A 20,488-nucleotide genomic window follows, 5' to 3' on the forward strand; every position below is an offset into this window, starting at 1 on the left:
GTTCAAACGACGAAGGAAGTTCTCTCTCTCTCTCCATGTCACTAACTCACGTACCCATACACTTCTTCAAACACACACACACACACTTATATCTGCACACTTCATCCACAAAGCTACTTCTCCAGATTCCATACCATCTGTCAAGAGCTAATGAGTTTCTGCATAATAGTGGCACTTTGCAATGTAGTTATCTTTGGAAACATCATAAAGAGATTTCTTTTTCAAAAGTGACAAAAAGGTTGGTTTCACGATCCTAAAATATCTGTAATAGAATATTAGTCTACTATGCTGGAATAATGTTCCCAGAACTGTCATATAACAGCTCAGTTTGTGGTATTATATTCCATGCAACAGTTGGCGTGCACAATAGCCTTGGTATTTAAAGAGTGTGAAAGTCTGTTTCCAGTGAACAACTTCTACCAAGGCGAGCCAAATGGGTGTTCCCAAGAGTCAACTGAAAACTGTGGAAGATATAAGGGTCTGTTGTGTGATTTCTCAAGACGATGTACAATGTGGAACTATGTCGCTTTACAACTCCCAGTGTGCAGATAATATTAATTTTTCCAAAGCAAAGAAACGAAACTGAAATTTTATAACGTTTTTTAAAGCCACATGGTTATCACCATGGTTATTGCATGTTTGCTAGCAAACAGATGTTATGTTACAGAGCCATAATTCTCTGTGATCAGTTGGACAGGAATGAAGGTAAAGGTAAAAGTTTCCCTCGCACATATGTGCTAGCCATTCCTGACTCTAGGGGGCAGTGCTCATCTCCGTTTCTAAGCTGAAGAGTCAGCGCTGTCCGAAGACGTCTTCATGGTCATGTGGCTGTCATGACTCAGTGCTGAAGGTGCACAAAATGCTATTACCTTCCCACCAAAGGTGGTTCCTATTTTTCTACTTGCATTTTTTACGTGCTATGGAACTGCTAGGTTGGCAGAAGCTGGGACAAGTAATGGGAGCTCATTCCATTATGTGGCGCTTGGGATTCGAACAGCTGAAATGCCGACCTTTCTGATCGACAAGCTCAGCGTCTTACCCACTGAGCCACCGCATCCCTTCTGATGTTAACTTACAGGCCCATAATTCTCTGTGATCAGTTGGACAGGAATATCTGTCCTAAAATGTCTGTTAAGAAAATAAGCCAATGAACAGCAATGCTAAATTCAGGTTTGTTTTTAGTGGCTTAGTTCTTCATGCTAGATTCTAAGCCATGCTTCACAAGTCACATACAATGGTGACAAGAACACAGAACAAAGCACATATTGGCATAATGAATATTCAGAATTTTTAAACTGGATAAATTAGTGGGTGAGTTTAAACAAATTAATTTGTATTTTAAAAAGTACCATAAAAATATGCCTTACTGTACCCAAAAAGTGAACTATGGGGGTGAACTGATGCTTACTAATTTAGAAACAATCTCCTTCTAACATAAGTTTGATTTCAGAGGAAGTTTGCTTAAAATGCTTGCTTTTATTTCCAATTCCTCTAAATTCCGCTTGCAGCCTTTAATTGGTTTGGCAATTAAAAATATAAAATGGTTACTTCAATTCTTCATAGTTTGTAGGCCCTCATTTTCTATTTTTATTCTATTTTATTGGAGGGACAGAATAAATAGGTATATTATCTATGAGCCATGGTGGTGCAATGGTTGCAGTGCAATATTGGAGTCTGACTCTGCCCACAGTTTGCAGTTTGATCCTGACTGGCTGAAGGTTGACTCAGCCTTCCATAGCAATATTAGACTTATATACCACTTTACAGTGCTTTACAGTCTTCTCTGTTAAAGCGGTTTACAGAGTTAGCATATTGCCCCCAACAATCTGAGCCCTCATTTTACCGACCTCGGAAGGATGTAAGGCTGAGCCAACCTTGACCCTGGTGGGATTTGAAGTGCTAAACTGCAGGCAGCCGACAGTCAGCAGAAGTAACCTGCAGTACTGCCCTCTAACCACTGCGCCACCGAGGCTCATCCTTCTGAGATTGGTAAAATGAAGACCCAGACTGTCGGGGGCAACATGCTGATATTTGTAAATTGCTTAGAGAGGGCTGCAAAGAACTATCAAGCAGTATATACATCTAAATGCTATTGTTATTGCTATGGCTACATTATAGAATATAAAAGCACTAATAATTGGGCATTACTAGCCAAATGTTTTAAATCAACTCTTCAAATTTTATATGCAGCTCCCCATGTGATCTTAAATTGGTAGCAACAATAGAAATGAAAGAGAAGAATTTTAAAGAGAAACATGTCTGAAAATTGTAAGGAGAAATTATGTTGATGTTAACCGTGTTTCCCCGAAAATAAGGCAGGGACTTATTTTCTTTTGACCCCCAAAATAAGCACTTGGCCTTATTTACAGGGAGGTCTTCTTATTTTTGAGGTGCAGGAGGAGGCGAGCGTGGTCACCTCCTGGCTGCTGCTGCATTGTGCATCTCTGGGACGGCCGCTCTTTTTGCGGCAGCCATTACCATGACAGATGGGACACGGTGGCTAGGTTTATGGGAGCAGCCATTAACATGTGCATGTGGGGTGCATGATGCATGTTCCCCCTCCCTTCCCCAGCCTTTTGGCCTCGCCTCCTCACCTTGTGTTGCTTGCGAGGCAAGCAACCAGAGGAAATGGTGAGGACCGGCTGCATATGTGTTTAAATATTTTCGAGGAGGGCTTATTTTCAGAGGAGGGCTTATTTTAGCATATACACTCAAAAGCCCGATTGGGTTTATTATCCGGGGAGGTCTTATTTTCAGGAAAACAGGGTAAACTGCTTGGGAGGAAAAGCTACATGGAACATGTAGAACTGTTGTGGCCCAGCAGGAGCCGTTGGAGCTGCAAACAGACTCCGACAGCGAGGGGCCCTATGAGTCAGCTCTGGAAGATGTGGAGGACCCTGGACAGGGTTCCGACTCCAAGCAGGGATCAGAGAGGGTGGTTGGCCACCAGGAGGCGCCTGAGGCATGGAGCAGCGGTGAAAGCCAAAGGGAGTGTGCTCCTGACGTCATACCTTGGAGCAGTGGGGAGGAGACAAGGGAGTTGGTCCTGGACGCCCGGTAACGGAGGGCTGATAGATGTAGAGAACAACTATGCAGATACAGAAGATAATTGGAACCAGGTGGTCGTAATTAGGCTCCTCTCAAGAGTGTATAAAAGGAGAGACTTTGTGAGGAGGCTGGTTGCAGGATTCAACTTAATTATCAATGCTGGAGAAGCTCTCATGCCTGTTTCTTATCTTGGAAGTCTGGATTGCTGCCAAGGTCTAGTCAATGTGTTAATTTACTGTAAATAAATCATCTAGCAGTATTCTTGTCTTGGAGTGCTTTGGTGTACGAAGAGGGGGGATCAGAACATAGAACGTTCTTGCAGACAGCCATTCTAGCATGCTGATGCCCAAATCTCTATATCTCTCCCAGTTGCTATTCTCAATTCCCCCTACTCACTTGCCATTTAAAGCTGCCACCCCAACGGTGCTTCTGGCAATGGACATATTGGCCACAAAGGTCCACTGTTGACTTTGTGGATCCCACCTCTCGACTGTATTCAAATAGCTCCAGCCATCATGACCTCCTACTGCATAAATGGGCCCTTCAAGAACAGTAACTCCTAAAAAGAAGAGGCAGAGAAAGAACGTGAGAACAGAACCAGCAATGGAAGGAAAGATTTCTAAAGGCTCAATGATAAGTCCTTGTCCTATGTGCTCTCTGAGCTTGGTTGGTTTCTTGCAGACATTTCATTACCAGGGATGGGATTCAGCCAGTTTGGACCAGTTTGGTTGAACCAGATGCTAATTTTACATCTGGTTTGCCAAACCAGTAGTTGCAAGGACCAGCTGGCTCTGCCCACCCCACTCCTCCCCTCTCAGAAGTCTCCACAAGGCCTCTTTTTGATGCCAGATAAATGCAGGCCCCACACGGTGGCTCTGGGAGGGTGAAAAATGGGCCTCCTGGAAGTCCCAGAAACGGGCCTATTGCCGGCCTCTGGAGGGCCTCCGGAGCCTGGGGGAGGCTGTTTTCATCCTCCTGGAGGCTTAAAGAAAGCCTCTGGATCCCAGGAGGGTGAAAAATGGGTCTCCTGGAAGTTCCAGAAGGCCTGATAAGAGCTTGTTTCTGGCCTCCGGAGGGCCTCCGGAGTCCAGGGTAGGCTGTTTTCTCCTTCCTGGAGACTCGGGGAAAACCTCCAGAGTCTGGGGAGGGTGAAAACGCCTCCTGCCATGGTGAAGGAGGCTGAGGAAAGCCACACCCACTATGGCCACGTCCACTCAGCAACCAGGCAGAGAACTGGTTGCTAATTTTTTTTTTAATCCCACTCCTGTATCATTACCCAAATGAGTTAACATCATGAAGGCTAATGAGAAATGCAAAATATATCATGGGCCAATGTAGGGAGGCATGAAGTACTGACCAGGTCATACTAACATGGAGATTCTAATGAAGAGGCATCTTAATTCCGCAGACTGCTTAGGTAGCTTAGAATGTTAGGCTAGGGATGGGAAATCTTTCTCTTTGGTGGGGGGTGATTTTTTTTTATTATTGTAGTTGTTCATTTTCCTTTGGGGAGCTATGGAAACATGGCAGTGATATAGCATGATGGGTAAAAGGAATATCGGAGTTTTTACTCCACTAATCGTAATGGACTTTAGGAGATGCTGTTCATCTTTGATTCTAGACCACTGAGCCACAGCTGTCTGAACACATTTCCGTGGTCATGTGGTCAGCATGACATCATGTCGCAGCAAAAGGTGTACAGCAAAACATAGAACACTATGATCTTCCCATCAAAATGGTACCCATTATTTTCTATTTGCATTTACATGCTTCCTAATTGCTAAGTGGGCAGGAGTTGAGGCAGATGACAGGAGCTCACTCTATCAATCACATGGCAGTAGGATTTGAACCACCAGAGTACAGAATTTCTCCAGCATCAGTGGTGGGCTGCAGGCGGTACGCCCCTGTATGGGTGTACCGGAGCCTGCCCGGAGCACCAGATACCTTTCCGGTATGGTGCTCTGGAGGGCCCACCTGCACGCCCGAGCTCGTTACCTGTCTTTTATGGCTTCTGCGCATGTGCATGGCACATACAGCGCCTGCGCGATGCTCTGCAGAGCAGCTGGAACATTGCAGAGGCTCGCGGAGGCGCTAAGACGCATGCCCGCGCTTCCATGTGGACGCCACTGGGCCTGTTCCAACTGTACCAGTTGGAAGGGGATCCAGAACCCACCACTGTCCCGCATCTTTTAAACCACTGAGCTGAGCTGCCTTTAACATGATAGGGGACAGGGTAAATACTCTGAATGGGGATAGGATTCATTTCAGTTTAATTTACACTTTGTTGCTTCTTCCTTTAAAAAAAATTGAGTTGGATTGCGGAGGCTTGGTATGCCCAACATGTGCAATTTTCACTATTTTTTTTAAAGAAAAGTGATTCTGAAGATACCAATTTGAACTTAATTTTGGCTCAGCAATCTGGAGATGCTGCCAAGGTCACAAATCAGGGCTGGCAAAACTACGCAGTCCTGCTGGTGAAAAGATGGCCCACAGAGATTCATGAAAAATATCTCAGGTTGGTGGGTTTTTTTTGTGGATATTTTTGTATACTCTAGATACCCTGTTTGCTACTTATTTTTTATTAATGGTTTGCTTTGTTTTTAGAATTTGATAGAGACCCCAGGGAAGGCTTAATGTGCATGAAGCAGATCTCCTTATTCCCAAGATTGAGATAGTTGACCCTACACTTTGGAGCTTGAGTTAAATATATTTTCTCATCCTTCCTGAAAGGTCTCCAGTATGCCTATAATAGCTTTATCTAAGAGCAGAACAGCTCCAATATTTCTTGTATGTCAAGGCTCTATGCTAGGGAATGACTCTTGCTGATCTTTCCTTCTAAGGATTTGAAATTTTTGAAAGAAGGCATTCCAACAACCCAGAGTTTTAAAGAAGGAAGAAGTTAAACATTAAATCTTTCCTTCCTGAAATTTTGCCATCAAGCCACCAGTGGGGTAAGAAGGATGGGTGGAAGGGAAGGGAGTGACAAAGTTGTGTAGTCACAACTGGAGCACAAAGCTGGACCGTTTTCTTCTGCTGGGCGTTTCCAACATCTGGATATGAACATAGAAAATGCATTCAACTCTCTTGGCTCCTAACATTGGGATGGTTTATCCTGCTTTTCCAAGCCACCAAACTCAAGCTCAATGGAATAGTTGTAAAGCTGGATGGCATCTCCCATGCAGCTCCTCTGCCACAGTAGACCACCTGTCCACTAAATGACAGCTTTTCATCCTTCGCTATTGCTCACAGGGGGGCCACGAGATCTGTAGACAAAATGAATCCTGAAACTATATGGCTTATTTTCAGACTTCAGGTCCCTTAATCATCTTAAGGAATTGTAAGCTTTATGCTGTTAATGGAACACATCGTTTTAAGCAGCTCTTATATCTCATTGAGATAACTGAAAATGGATACCTCTCAGGCAGAACAGACGGATAAAAGAGATAACTATTCCAAACGTACCTAAAGCTAAAATATTTTTCCCTCCAGTGACTATTTAACTTCCTTCTTTTAAGCTCCATTTAATTCAAGCAACATCTCTTTCTCTCTTCCCCCCTCTCTCTCTTTCATCTCTCTCTTTCTTTCATGCATCCCTACATCTAGCCATCTTCTGTCTTCTATCCTCTATCCATCTATAAAGGTAAAGGTTTCCCTTGCACATATGTGCTAGTTGTTCCCGATTCTAGGGGGCGGTGCTTGTCACTGCGTTAAATTCTTTGCTAGCCTGAACTGACGAATTGAAACTAAATAGTTAAACTGAAAGAGTTACTGCGCAGGTCATAAGGTCTTATCTGACAATGATGTACTGCGCATGCTTATCTTTTTTATTACTTAACACATTCCAGAGACTTCTCTTCCCTTTTGATCTTTGTCCGTCTTCCAGGAAAACTGGGAGACAGAATTGCTTCTTTCAAAATGTAATAATTAGATTGTTTTGTTTTATTTCCATTTCTTATTTTTTGTATTAAAGTTTGTTTTGTTAATTAGAATATGTTTTCCGGGATTTTATTTCTTTTCTTCGCACCTTAAAGATAATGCTGTTTGGAAACGCCACGGTCTAAGCCTCATCTAGTTCAGGGTGAAATAATTCTTCCCCTGACAGTGCTCATATCCGTTTCAAAGCCGAAGAGCCAGCACTGTCCGAAGATGTCTCCATGGTCATGTAGCCGACATGACCAAATGCAAAGGCAGTTACCTTCCCACCAAAAGTGGTTCCTGTTTTTCTACTTGCATTTTCATGTGCTTTCAAACTGCTAAGTTGGCAGAAGCTGGGACAAGTAACGGGAGCTCACCCCATTATACGACATTAGGGATTCGAACCGCTGAACTGCCAACCTTTCGATCAACAAGCTCAGCATCTTAGCCCCTGAGCCACCACGCCCCTCCATCTATACTTCCTTCTTTAACCGTGAGGCACAGAGCTTCCTCTGGTTGGCTTTCTGACAATAGAGGAGCCGTTCTATTAGGTATGAAGAAGTCTTTGGATAATACAAGACAAGACTTCAATTTATAACCACGACTGGGACCGGAATTTCAGTTGCTAAATTAAAAACATGAAAAATATCTCTGCTTTTTGCATATCCCTGTACGTTTTAGATATCTAAAGCAGAGTCATTAAGCAACTCATCGCATGACTGGGTCCGGTTTTTACAATCGTTTTTTACCATGGGCGTTAAGTGAATCACATGGTTCAACACGCCTGGATCCAACCATTGGCTTTGCTAATCAGAAGCTGCAAATCCTGATCACGTGACCACAGGATGCTGCAACCATTGTGAAAGACAGCCGGTTGTTAAGATTCAAATTGTGACCATGTGACCATGGGAGTGATACAATGTGTTGTAAGCTCAAGGATAAGTTAAAAGTCTTTTTTTTTCAAGCACTGTCGTAACTGTGGCTAAACAATTGGTCATAAGTTGAGAACAGCACTTAGACAGCTTCCATGATAAGATGGTGTCAGAATTTATTGAACTGTCTTCTGTCCAGGAAGGAAAAAAATATTGTTTGTTTCCAACCTAATTCTTCCAATGTATGCACATAGATGCAATACTAGGCCCAATAAACAAACAGTGGGAATCTATTTGATGCTTTTTACAGTGTGGATGTGCAGAGAATATAATATAAACCCCACAAAGGCCCTTTTGTTGAAAGGAAATAATAAACAGGGGAATTGTGTTTATTTCTTTAGCGGAGGAATCTCATTATAGGAGAATCTCCAAAATCTTGCTTTCCATCAGTTCTTTTGTATCCATATTTTTAAAGGGTTGCATTTGTATTACTAGTGTGTATAAAGGAATATTTGATTTTTAGTGTCCTGTTTAACTTAAAAGAAATGACTCTCAGGTAAAAAAATGTAAATGTGTTTTGCTGGTCAATAGAAATACATTAGAACTACTGGTAGATTATTTATCTTATCTCTGTCTCTCTCTGCCCCCCCCCTCTTTTTCTCTCTGTCTGTCTCTCTGTCTCTCTCTAACTCTCTGTCTCTGTCTACACTCTCTCTCTCTCTCTCTCTCTCTCTCTCTCTCTCTCTCTCTCTCTCTCTCTCTCTCACACACACACACACACACACACACACACACACACACACAAACACACACACACACACACACAAACACACACGAAAAGTTCATTAATGGTACCTGAATGTATCTGAGAATTGGCAATAGCAGTATTTTTTAAAATAAATATGGGGCCCTCAGGGCACTGAAAATAAATTGAAAAAGTACCACTGTTACTTAGAAAGCAATAAAACTGTGGAAGGTGTACATAAAAATCATAAACTCTTTCAAGTACACTATCCATTTTTTTACACATCCTTGGAGCTGATCAATTGAACATTTAGCTTTACTGCTCTGTTTTTATATAGGATATAAAATCTAGAAATTGAAGGGGGTACTTAGGAACGTGTGCCTATAATCTCTGACAAAGTGTTCCAGGGGCCCAACAAGAGATGTCTCCTCCTGCAAATCTCTGCTTTTGGATGGAGAGATACCAAGGGCGATTTTTTGGAATGCCACACTTTGGTGGTTATTATCTCTTTGATATAAAGATTTCACATGGTTAGAGCTAAAAGAGAGAGAAGGTGTTATATACGTTTAGTCAACAGAATCCAAAAACTACTTCTGAAAATATTGCAACGGCACACTATTTAACTATTACTGTTTAACTGTTAAGTGTAAACTAAACTATTTAGTTTATTCAGAGATCAATGTCAAATTAAATGCAGCCTTTTAAAGTTATTTAATTGAGGGGTGCTTGGTGCTCTCTGAGCTTGGTTGTTTTCTTTTTTTCTTTTAAACAATGTTTTATTGGTTTTCAAATATTTAGGGGAGGGTAAATAGGTATACAAAATTTTTTGGCAGCTTCCATACTGTTGGTAGAGATCCCAGCACGATACTCACATATATAACATTGTACAAACAAAATTAAAAGAGAAAACAGTAAACCAAATCTTACTCTATATTGTTAGTCTTGTGCTCCTACATGTTTCTCTTTGTCATTTTCTAATATATCACTAAATGCTATTGTTCCAGATAATTTTATTTTTGTGATCTGAGCCTTTTCGATATTGCTTCTTCTTCCCTGTTGCCAAAGAGAGCCTCAGTGCCCCCCTCCTTCCCGTCTTGAGTCTTACTATCTTGTGTTTTACTGTCTCTTTCACTACTCCCACTCAATTCCTCCTCTGAGAGCGGAAAGTTCTTTTTGATAAAGGCCTCCGCCTCCTGAACTGTATTAATTCTGATCCTATTTTCCTCCCAGAAGATTAACATCCCCTCTGGTATCAACCATTTAAACCAAATCCCTTTTTCATACAATTCTTTAGCTTGGTTGTTTTCTTGCAGACATTTCATTACTTAAACTAAGAGCAACTAAGACTAAAACATGTCAAGAGCAGTTACAGGATTTGAGTTTGACTAGTCTAGAGAAAAGAAGGACTAGGGGGGGGGGACATGACAGGAGTATTCCAGTACTTGAGAGGCTGCCACAAAGAGAAGGCGGTCAATTTATTTTCCAAAGCACCAAAGGAAAGGACAAGAAACAATGGATGGAAACTAATCAAGGAGAGAAGCATCCAGGAATTAAGAACAAACTTCCTAACAGTGGGGACAATTAACCAGTTGATTGCCTTCAGAAGTTGTGGGGGCTTCATCACTAGAGGTTTTAAGAAGAAGAGACTGGACAGTCACTTGTCTGAAATGGCATAGGGTCTCCTGCTTGAGTAGGGCGGAGGTTTGGACCAGAAAGCCTCCAAGGTCTCTTCCAGCTCTATTCTGATAGATTGAATCTAGATATGATCATCTAGGTGACACCACTTCTACTGATGAAGTTTTCTAGATTGGGTGATGAAATGTCCCAAAAACAACCAAACTGAAAGAGCACCGAGGACCCCTCACTTCAACCCTGAGCTACAGGTATTCTCCTTTATTGATTATTTAATTACTACCTTCCTAAATAGAAATATTTTTAATAGATTCTGGAAGGCTACGAGTGAAACAAGCAAGGCAGAAACAAGATAGGTTCTACCACCAAAAGTGCTGTCATGGGGATGCATGTCAAGACGTTGTGATATAAGCATACAGCTTCATGTCTAAGAAGACGTTGCTTCAGATATCCTGGATTCAGGATCCAGAACCAGAAACAATTTGAAACACATCTTGTCTGGGCTATAATAACCCTGCATTCTGCAATAATTAAAATTTCTAATTCAGGTGTATTACAATTATGCTATCTAGCATGGTGGCTAGATCTGCATCCTCTAACAATAGATATAATTGGCACCTGTATCATGAAAAGACCCTCCTGGACACAGTTAAAAGGAGGAATTCAACACTGAGCATCCAATCACTAACATTTTGTGTTTATGAGTGTCTAGTTTCACTTACCAATAGGACTAGACGTGATGTATTAATCTTCCCCTTCCCCCTTCCCAAAATGATTCTATTTATAAATAGTTATTGAAAACCTGCACAACTTTTCTGGAATTGCATATAAGGGCAGATAGAGCTTAATATTTTAGATGTTAGTGACACCAAACTCCAACACTCAAATTGCCTACTATAATTGTTGCCTGTTGACATTGAATTCCATGAGGATGGAACCATAAAACAAGCAAGCATCCAGAAAGCACTGAAAGCACCACTATTGTATGCACATGAATTGAGAAGAGGGGGAAAAGAGAGATGATGTAAGAATCATACAGTGCACTCAAGCCAGATCTTTGCATTAAATAAGAGACTGCAAATTAATTCAAAGTAAGAAAGAAAGAACTTGAGAATCTGTCTATGGAGGTGCTCAATCATTCAGGTCGTAGTTGCCCCAAAGGTGCTTTTCCAAAAAGGCAACTGGGCTTTTTTGTTTTCTTTTTCGTTGAAAATGTTTCGCTTCTCATCCAAGAAGCTTTTTCAGTTCAGTTCTTTCATAAGAAGTGAAACATTTTCAAGGGGGATAAAACAAGAACGTCCAGCAGCCTCGGGGTTAATGTCTGCTAAAAATAAGGATTTGATGAAAACCATGCACTCTGTCCCACGGTAAAAGGCATCAAATCCATTGCAAGAATTTAAACCTTGACTGCAACATAAATAGTACTTGTGTTTGACACATGGCAGTTCCTGAAATTCTTTCCTAATGGCTTCTTTCTGTATTTTTGTGTGGTAGAAAAATACAAACCTTTGTCCCTTTCTATCTATGCTTCCAGGCTAGCATTGGCCAGAGAAATCTGACGGGCAGATGTGCTGAAAGCAATTTTGTCCAAGTTCTGTCTCTATTCCAGAAGTCCTTATCAAGATTCTAATGGTTTTGCTTCACAGCAATTAAAAAAAATCAGATCTACCATGTGACTATAAATTTCTTCAACAGAATGTAAGATTTTCAGTGCAGAAAAATCTCCATCAAGTCCATTAGGGAGTTGACTTTTGCTTCTTTATGGTTCAATTTGTAACAAAAAATAATTCCTTTTATTCCAGCCTTAAAATTTAACATGACATAAATCTCAACGATGTGGCCAAATCAAGTTCTAACTCCTAAAAGTACAAAGCGTGCTTGCACATATCAGGATATATAGAGCGCTAAAAGTAAAGGTTTCCCTTGCACATGCGTGCTAGTTGTTCCCAAATCTAAGGGGCAGTATTCATCTCTGTTTCAAAGCCAAAGAGCCATTGCTGTCCGAAGACAACTCTGTGGTCACGTGGCCAGCAAGATTAAATGCCAAAGGCACACAGTACTCTGTTACCTTCCCACCAACTGTGGGCCCTATTTTTCTACTTGCATTTTTACATGCTTTCGAACTGCTAGGTTGGGACAAGGAACAGGAGCTCACTCCGTTATGCAGGACTAGGGATTCGAACCACTGAACGGGCTGACCTTTCTGATCGACAAGCTCAGCATCTTAGCCACTGAGCCACTTCATCCCACAGGGATGTATATAAACGGGCAAAATTCTGGTGAAGGCAAAATTTGGAATTCTAAAACATGAACTTTTAGTAGCACTTCCAACAAATGCACAAGCTTTATTCTTTGTGATCAGTTGGACAGGAATATCTGTCCTCAAATGTCTGTTAATAAAATAAGCCAATGAACAGCAATGCTAAATTCAGGTTTGTTTTTAGCGGCTTAGTTCTTCATGCTAGATTCTAAGCCATGCTTCACAAGTCACATACAATGGTGACAAGAACACAGAACAAAGCACATATTGGCATAAAGAACATTCAGAATTTTTAAACTGGATAAATTAGTGGGTGAGTTTAAACAAATTAATTAAACTGCATCCCTTAAATTAAATATTAACTACTAATAAATATATTTTGTAAGTCACCCAGGGTCTCCTGGAGTAAATAGCCATAACATCAGCAGCAATAATGTATGTCTATTTCAGTAAATGTCTTTGGTAACAAGACAGTTCTGTAAATATCAGGTGAAAACTAGGTTCTGTTAGGTTAAGTAGGGCTCAAATTCATACAAGTGAAGTTGGATTGAATCCTCACTTAAGATACAACACTTATGCAGCATAACACTTATATAGCACCCTTCTCTGTGCAATCACAGGTGATAAATGCCATCAGACAACTTTTGAACTATTCTCCTATTAGAAGATATCCCTGTCTCCTTAGTGAAAAAAAAACCCCTTAGAATATGTCTTCTTGAAGTCTAGATTTTACAAGAAAAGCAATCCTTAATGGACAGACTATTGAGTCATTCATTCCAATGTTATTTGGAATTTTCCCTAAAATATAAGCATCTTGAAATCACCAATACAAGAACTAAATTCTGTTACCAAGCAATAAGGCTACCTTATCTCAGATCCAGCATACAGACTAGGTTCTTTACTAAATTGACAAATTTTATTGCAATTTAAAATTGCATTACCATATTTTTTGGTGTATAAGATGCACTCCCCCCCCAAAAAAAAAAAAAATTAGTGGAAATGTCTGTGCATCTTATACAGTGAATGTTGCTGAAGCCCTGCCCACCTGCCGGCCACCACCCTTCATCCTCTGCCTCCCAGTAATTTGCCTCCTTGCAGCAAACAGCCTGGTCAGCTTCAGCACAGCCTGATTTAGCACGAGCAGCTGATTGGTGGTTGGATCTGCTTCCCAGAATACCACCTATCAGCTGTTCCAGGATGCAAGGATTACTACCATCCATCGCTGACCATTGCTGCTGCTGCCTATTGCCACCTCTGTGTGCCCCATTTTTGGCCTCTGCATGTCACATTTATGGCCTCCACATGTCACATTTTCAGCCTCCATGCACCCCATTTTTGGCCTGTTCCAGGTGGCAGGGATCCTTGTTGTCACCGCCTATCCCCACCATCTGCAATGGGCTGAAAATGGGATGTCTGGAGGCCAAAAATGAGACACATGGAGGTGGCGATGGGTGGCAGTGGTGATGGGCACTGATGGTGCCGATGGGTGGCAGTGATCCTCGCAGCCTGGAACAGCTGACTGGCGGTATTCCGGGAGGCAGTGCCAACCACCAATCAGCTGCTCATGCTAAATCAGGCTGTGCTGAAGCTTACCAGACTGTTTACTGCAAGGAGGCAAATTGCTGGGAGGCAGAGGCAGATTTTTTTTTCTTGTTTTCCTCCCCAAAAGCTAGGCACATCTTATAGTTCAGAGCATCTTATAGTCCAAAAAATACAGTATGTTGTTTAAACGTTTCTGATTGACCTTAAATGATAAATATTTGTTGGTATGTTTCCGTATTCATTCTAACTTCCAGTCTAAAGACTCCCTTAACAAATAGTTTTAAATTATTGTCATGAAAAGTTGGAAATATTTTCCTGTCTCTAGATATAAAACAGTGGAAACCTTCTCTTTATTCTTTTTTCAAAGTACCTATATCAGATTTATTGTCTGGGGCTACACACCCTAATCCAAAACCCAATTTTCTCTATCATATATATTTTTATGTTCTACCTGGTACAAAACAATTGGTCTCATGAAATAACTAAAATCCACATTTCAGTGAGGTTCTTTTATTTTTTTCTTGGTTAAAGTTCACAATCTGTAATAGTTGAGTCAGCCTAATGAACAAGGATTATGATCACGCTTCTGTTGGAGAACACTGCTGAACTTTAAAGAAATTGCTGATGAAAATAGGAAAGATTAGACTTTGTACCACTGCCCTGTAATTTAATCCACTGAAAACATTGACAGACCCCTTGTTAAACTGATCTAGATAATGAAGAAAAGAATATAAAGAAAAGAAATAAGAATGCTGGTAATGAAAATTACACCTTGGTTTAAAATGCAATGAAAATCCATCTGCCACAATGCAAAGGTTATCCATTGCTGTTTTCATTGAAGTAGACTTACAATGGGAATAAATTGATGAGATAGACTTTTGTTCCACGGTTATTCCGGAAGACTTCAATCAGCTCTAAGCCTCTACCAAAAGTAAGTTAAACTCATAGGACTGCTAAGAAAATGGTGCAAAACTATTAATACCTTTTAAAATTGTATTTATTAAAAAGTACCGCACAATGAATTGGTTACAGTCCCAAACAATTGCCGCTCTAGGACGCCGCACTTGCTCTCCTTAACGGGCCAGGCATTCCAGAGTTGTATTTTTAACCATTTCATTGCATACATGATGTACAATGACAATAAAGGCTATACTATATTATGTATAGTCCTTCAGATCATCTAGCAAAACCTTTCAAATCTGAACCGCAAGGAAACAGCTGCCATGCATTCAAACTGAGCTGTCTTGTTTACGTCTGAAAAGTTCTGAGCTTGAAAAAAAATCTCTCCTTGGAATCTGAAGCATTGTGTTTCAAGCATAAAGTGATTCCAACATCATCGAAACAGCATGTTCCAAGTTCAGGGCAGAGCATTTCAAATTTTTAAACATTTGCTCTGTCCCTCCAACCAGGCAATCTCTCTGTTTAGAAGATCTCTAGCATCTATGTAAATCGAAAAGCGACCATCTGTTGTTATTACCTTGAAGTTCTTCTTATTAAGGACACATCAAGCTCCCTACATTTCTCCTGGCTCATCAGTTCTGACATCTACTACGTGACAAGCGTAAAGTGTCATCCATAGAGAAGCAACTATTATTGTGCTCTACTGAAGCAAAAATCTATTCTGATTTAAGAATGCAATCTAGAAAATCTAGGAAGAATAATCCTGCTACCACCCTCTTTTTAGTTCTAAAGTTAGCTACTTTTATGGAAAAGATACAAATGCATTATAATAAAGGAGGGATAAAAATGTGGGAGAGGAAGCCGAAGGTTTAATGGCTTTTAAACATTTCTTTGTGTTATAAAGGCAGCAGCTACATTTTTTTTTTGGGGGGGGGGGGGGGATAAGGCATTATGACAAAATACTGATCAAATCTTGATAAAAAAACAATTTTGTCCCCAATTTCTTTCTCTTTTAGCTTACCACTTCATTAAAAATAGAGGGTTTTGTGACTGTTTTATGCTTTAAAATCAGTGTTAATTGCCTAGTTCTCAGATTAGAAAAATGTTAGAACTATCTTCCAAATATTCTTTGAAACACCTAACGGCCGATCTGAAGAACCCAAATGAAACAACTTGCTATGGCCAACTTGCCATGGCCAACTTGCTATGGCCAACTTGCTATGGCCAACTTGCCATGGCCAACTCGTTACAGCCAAGTTACCATGGAACAACTCCCCATGGCCAACTCCCCATGGAATAATTCTGTCCAGGACAATTCAACAAATAGAAAAGTTAAATTAATGTCAACAGAAACATGGTCAATAATAGTTTAATTTTTTTAAAAAAAATCAATCCACAACTACAAGAGTTAAAATACTTTTTGACAAAAAAATGTGTCACCAGTAATAAACGTAACTGAATGAAACAATTAATACAGCACTGAATTGTCTAGCAGCCAGTTGTTCTGTGAGAAATTGGCTGTAGTAAGTAGTCCTGTGTTGAGTTGGCCATGATGTACTGGCTGTGATGAGTTGGCCATGGCAAGTTGTCGTAGACCCCTGAAGAACAGATCAGGATTTATCTATGAGGTCATCAGCCTATCCCCGTGATGGTGAACCTATGATATGTGTGCCACAAGTGGCACTTGGAGACCTCTCTTAGGGCACACAACCCATCACCCAGGTCAGCTCCACCGTGCATGCGTGCATACCACCCATCGGCCAGCGGATTTTCATGTCTCTGCCAGGAGACACATCCGCATGTGCGGGGGAAGCATGGGGGGTGCAGCATTCCCTCTTCGTGCTCTATTTTTGGTGCCAGGAGGCTTCAGGGAGCGCCTCTGGAGCTTGGGGAAGACTATTTTTGCCTTCCTGGAGGCTTGAGGAAAAGCTCGGGAGCCTGGGGAGGGCGAAAAACAACCCTCCCCAAAGTTCTGGAAGTTCGGAAACAGGCCTGTTTCCAGCCTCCAGAGGGCTTCCAGAGGAAGCTGTTTTCACCCTCCTGGAAGGTCGAGAAAGCCTCTGGAGCCTGGGGAGGGCCAAAGCACTGGTGTAGTGCGGGAGGCTGAGTAGGCTGCGTGGGGGGGGGTTCACATGTGCATGCACAGGGAATGGGGCACACGATAGTGCATGCAAACAATTTCTGCACGCGAGGACATAAAGGTTAGCTCTCACTGGCCTATCCTAAGCACTATTAACCTTCAGAAACCGAAGCAGGAGCTCACTTCAAACATGTTCTGTTATGACAAAACTGTGGAGCTCCTTGCAATTTGAAGACTGAAATGATGATGTCCCTGTATGAATGCGTTCAGTCACTAAATTATAACTACGAGTACATTTCTTGGGAGAAAAACACAATGTGTTTGTTGCTAGTTGAAAATGAAAGAAATGTATTCTGAAGTTTATTTACAAACGATATGATATGTTATAGGTTGGTGCAGTGGTTAGAGTGCAGTACTGCAAGCAACTTCTGCTGGCTGCTGGCTGCCTGAAATTTGGCAGTTCGAATCTCACCAGGCTCTAGGTTGACTCAGCCTTCCATCTTTCACAGGTGGGTAAAAGGAGACCCACTGTAAACCGCTTAGAGAGGGCTGTAAAGCACCGTGAAGTGGTATATAAGTCTAAGTGCTACTGCTACTGGTATTCTAGAATCATAATAAAGTACAGAGTTTCAATATCTCTTTGTGCCCTGTTGATATTGCCTACCACCAGTGGTGGGTTCCTACCAGTTCAGTCCAGTTCAGCAGAACTGGTAGTAGCTTGGCGGACTGAGTTGCTGGAACCGGTGGCTACCCAGGCCTGCCATGCCTCCAAACTGGTTCTCCAAGTGGCAGCATAGGTGCTGCCATCTTGTTGTTGGCTTCTGTGCATGCACAGAGCAATTTTCATTGTACTGCACATGCATGCGCAATGCACATCAAGAGCGGGTGGATGCAGGGCATGTCCCTGAGCTGCAGAGACCCACCACTGCCTACCACTATGAATAAAGTAATGTTACGTTTACTCAATTTACTCTTATCTTACATTTGCTCTAAGTTACATTAGATATGGAAGCTGCCCTGAGTTTCAATGTCTCTTTGTTGATGGATCAGTTTAAGCATAGAGAATTATTTTCATTTTTTGGCGCTGGCTTGCATCTAGCTGACTTGCACCTATTGACACGAAATCACCCGCTTTATCTTGTGATCAATTTTTGTTTAATCGCATTTGAGACGGACATCTTTCATAAAGGGAACTCTTACCTAAGCCATGTCTGTGAGTAGACATGGGAGGCAAGACTGTCCACGCTTTTGTCTTTGGATTATAACATTCGACTGTGTTTAATGTCTTTAAGCCATCTCGCCCTCCAATAACAAAGAGCTTGTCATCAATAACAGCCACACCAAACTGTAGCCTTCTTCCATTCATGACTCCAGCCTGGATCCATATATTGGTCCTAAGATCGTACTTCTCAATGGTTGTAGCACCTGCTGAGAAACATCAAGAATGAAATTAGTGAGAGCACAGAAGGACTTGCATGATTTTATAGCATATATAAAGTAAACGTAAAGGTTCCCCTTGTACATATATGCTTGTCGTTCCCGACTCCAGGGGGCAGTGCTCATCTCCATTTCAAAGCCGAAGAGCCAGCACTGTCCGAAGACATCTCCGTGGTCATGTGGCCGACATGACTAGATGCCAAAGGTGCACGGAACTCAGTTACTTTCCCACCAAAGGTGGTTCCTATTTTTCTACTTGCATTTTTACTGCTAGGTTGGCAGAAGCTGGGACAAGTAACGGGAACTCACTGTGTAATGTGTGTGTGTGTGTGTGTGTGTGTGTGTGTGTATCTATATATCTATATATCTATATATCTATAGCCTTCTGTAACAATAAACACCCAACCCTGTCATTTATCAGCAAACACATTCATTCGACACATTTCTTTCCGTTGTAGTTAAAACAAAAGCCCAGCGATCTTGGCAAATGCACAGGTCCTTGAATCCAGTTATTAAGGCAGAGTGTATCGGTGTAATTCTCACAGTTCCTAAGCAGCCGTTTCAGGTTTTACTTCCCTATTATTTTGGCAGCTTATCATACAGCAAGCCCAGGGGAACAAATTAATTATTTTAAAATTCAGATGAGAGAATTCACACCTCATTAAAGCTCTTGGTTACTAGACATTGTGTGCATTTGGGTTTAGAATTTCTCCCACTGCTGGTTGGATCCACATATGGTGAGGCTTAGATTTAAGGATTTTTCTGTATTTTCCATCAGGTTTTACATGTTTCTGTCTTCCGTCGTGTTTCTTATTGATATGATGCGGAAGGAAAACTATGCCAAGTCCAACTTCTTTTCAAGGAATCCAAGTTAAGGCATCCTGGATAGAACCTTCAACAACCTACCAAAGAGGCGTGATATGCCAATCTGAGTTAATGATTATTAATGCTAATAATTAATCAATTCAACAACTTGCTTCTAGAAGTTGTGAATGCTCCAACACTGGGCTTTTTAAAGAAGATGTTGGATATCCACTTGTCTGAAGTGGTGTAGGGTTTCCTGCCTAAGCAGGGGGTTGGACTAGAAAACCTTCAAGGTCCCTTCCAATTCTGTTATTCAATTCAATTCAATTCAATTATTCTATTCTATTCTATACCATCCCATTGAACTGGTCTTATTCTTAGAATAGAAGATTGTAGGAAGTGGTCCATGCAAATGTATAACCTAAACCAACATAATACAAAGCAATGCAATTCTGTTTTGTTTTTATAAAACTTTTCTAAATGAGGAGGATTCAAAATCAGAGAAAGTTTGTTATTGTTTACCATTAAATATTTTTAATTTATTTCTCTACAGTTATGCTGTTTCCGTAAAGCAGTGTTTCAAAATAAAGGTTTTATAGACATGAAATAGCTACTCTCCTAACCAAAAAACAAACAAAAAAAGACCCATTAAACTCAGTTGAAATGAAAGTGTTTAATAATAAAAGATTCAATTCTATTTGAATCTCAGTGTAACAGAATAATTATAATTAATGCAACCGTAGATATTAAATTTTCTTCTAATTTGCTCCTTAGTACAAAAAAATATGAGCTAATGGCTACATTCAATTATATTTAAATGTTTTTTTCCTCATAGCTGTTAATTCTGAACAACAACTTATACAAATGCATTAACCCTCTAATTATCATGAGTTACATCCAAAATTCTTCCCATCGTATTACCAAGCACATTGCTTGAAAATATCATAGAGCTTTTGACTGTTTGGATGGTGGAATTCCAAAGCAAAACCTTGTAGTTGTAATTTGGCTAATGTGTTTAAAAAGCTTTGGAACTAATTTTGCATTAGAACTTGAAACAGAATCTTTTAGAAATTGATTTATAACTGCAGGATCCAATTGCTGGAGAGAAATTCCCTGAAGATGGGCTCCAGCATGAGTCCTAAAGCGTGGAAGACAAAACGTTTGGTCCCAGTGACCAACACAGATTGAATCCTGCAACATTATTATCCTGGGACACATATATTCACCTTCATTTATGATTTATAACTATTTAT

The 20,488-nt window shown here is 40.9% G+C and overlaps 1 protein-coding gene across 1 annotated transcript in view; it reads right to left on the reverse strand.

Moving 5' to 3' along the window:
- KLHL1 (kelch like family member 1) overlaps window positions 1-20,488 on the reverse strand; it is a gene marked incomplete at its 5' end in the record, with an annotated part of 142,617 nt that overhangs the window by 19,681 nt on the left and 102,448 nt on the right. The window contains 2 exons of the mRNA XM_081948659.1: window positions 3,445-3,607; window positions 18,195-18,419. Coding sequence (XP_081804785.1) covers window positions 3,445-3,607; window positions 18,195-18,419 — 388 coding nt within the window. The remainder of the gene's footprint in view (window positions 1-3,444; window positions 3,608-18,194; window positions 18,420-20,488) is intronic.

Source organism: Natrix helvetica (genome assembly GCF_964273705.1).
Source record: "Natrix helvetica genome assembly, chromosome: 3".
Classification (NCBI taxonomy): domain Eukaryota; kingdom Metazoa; phylum Chordata; class Lepidosauria; order Squamata; family Natricidae; genus Natrix; species Natrix helvetica.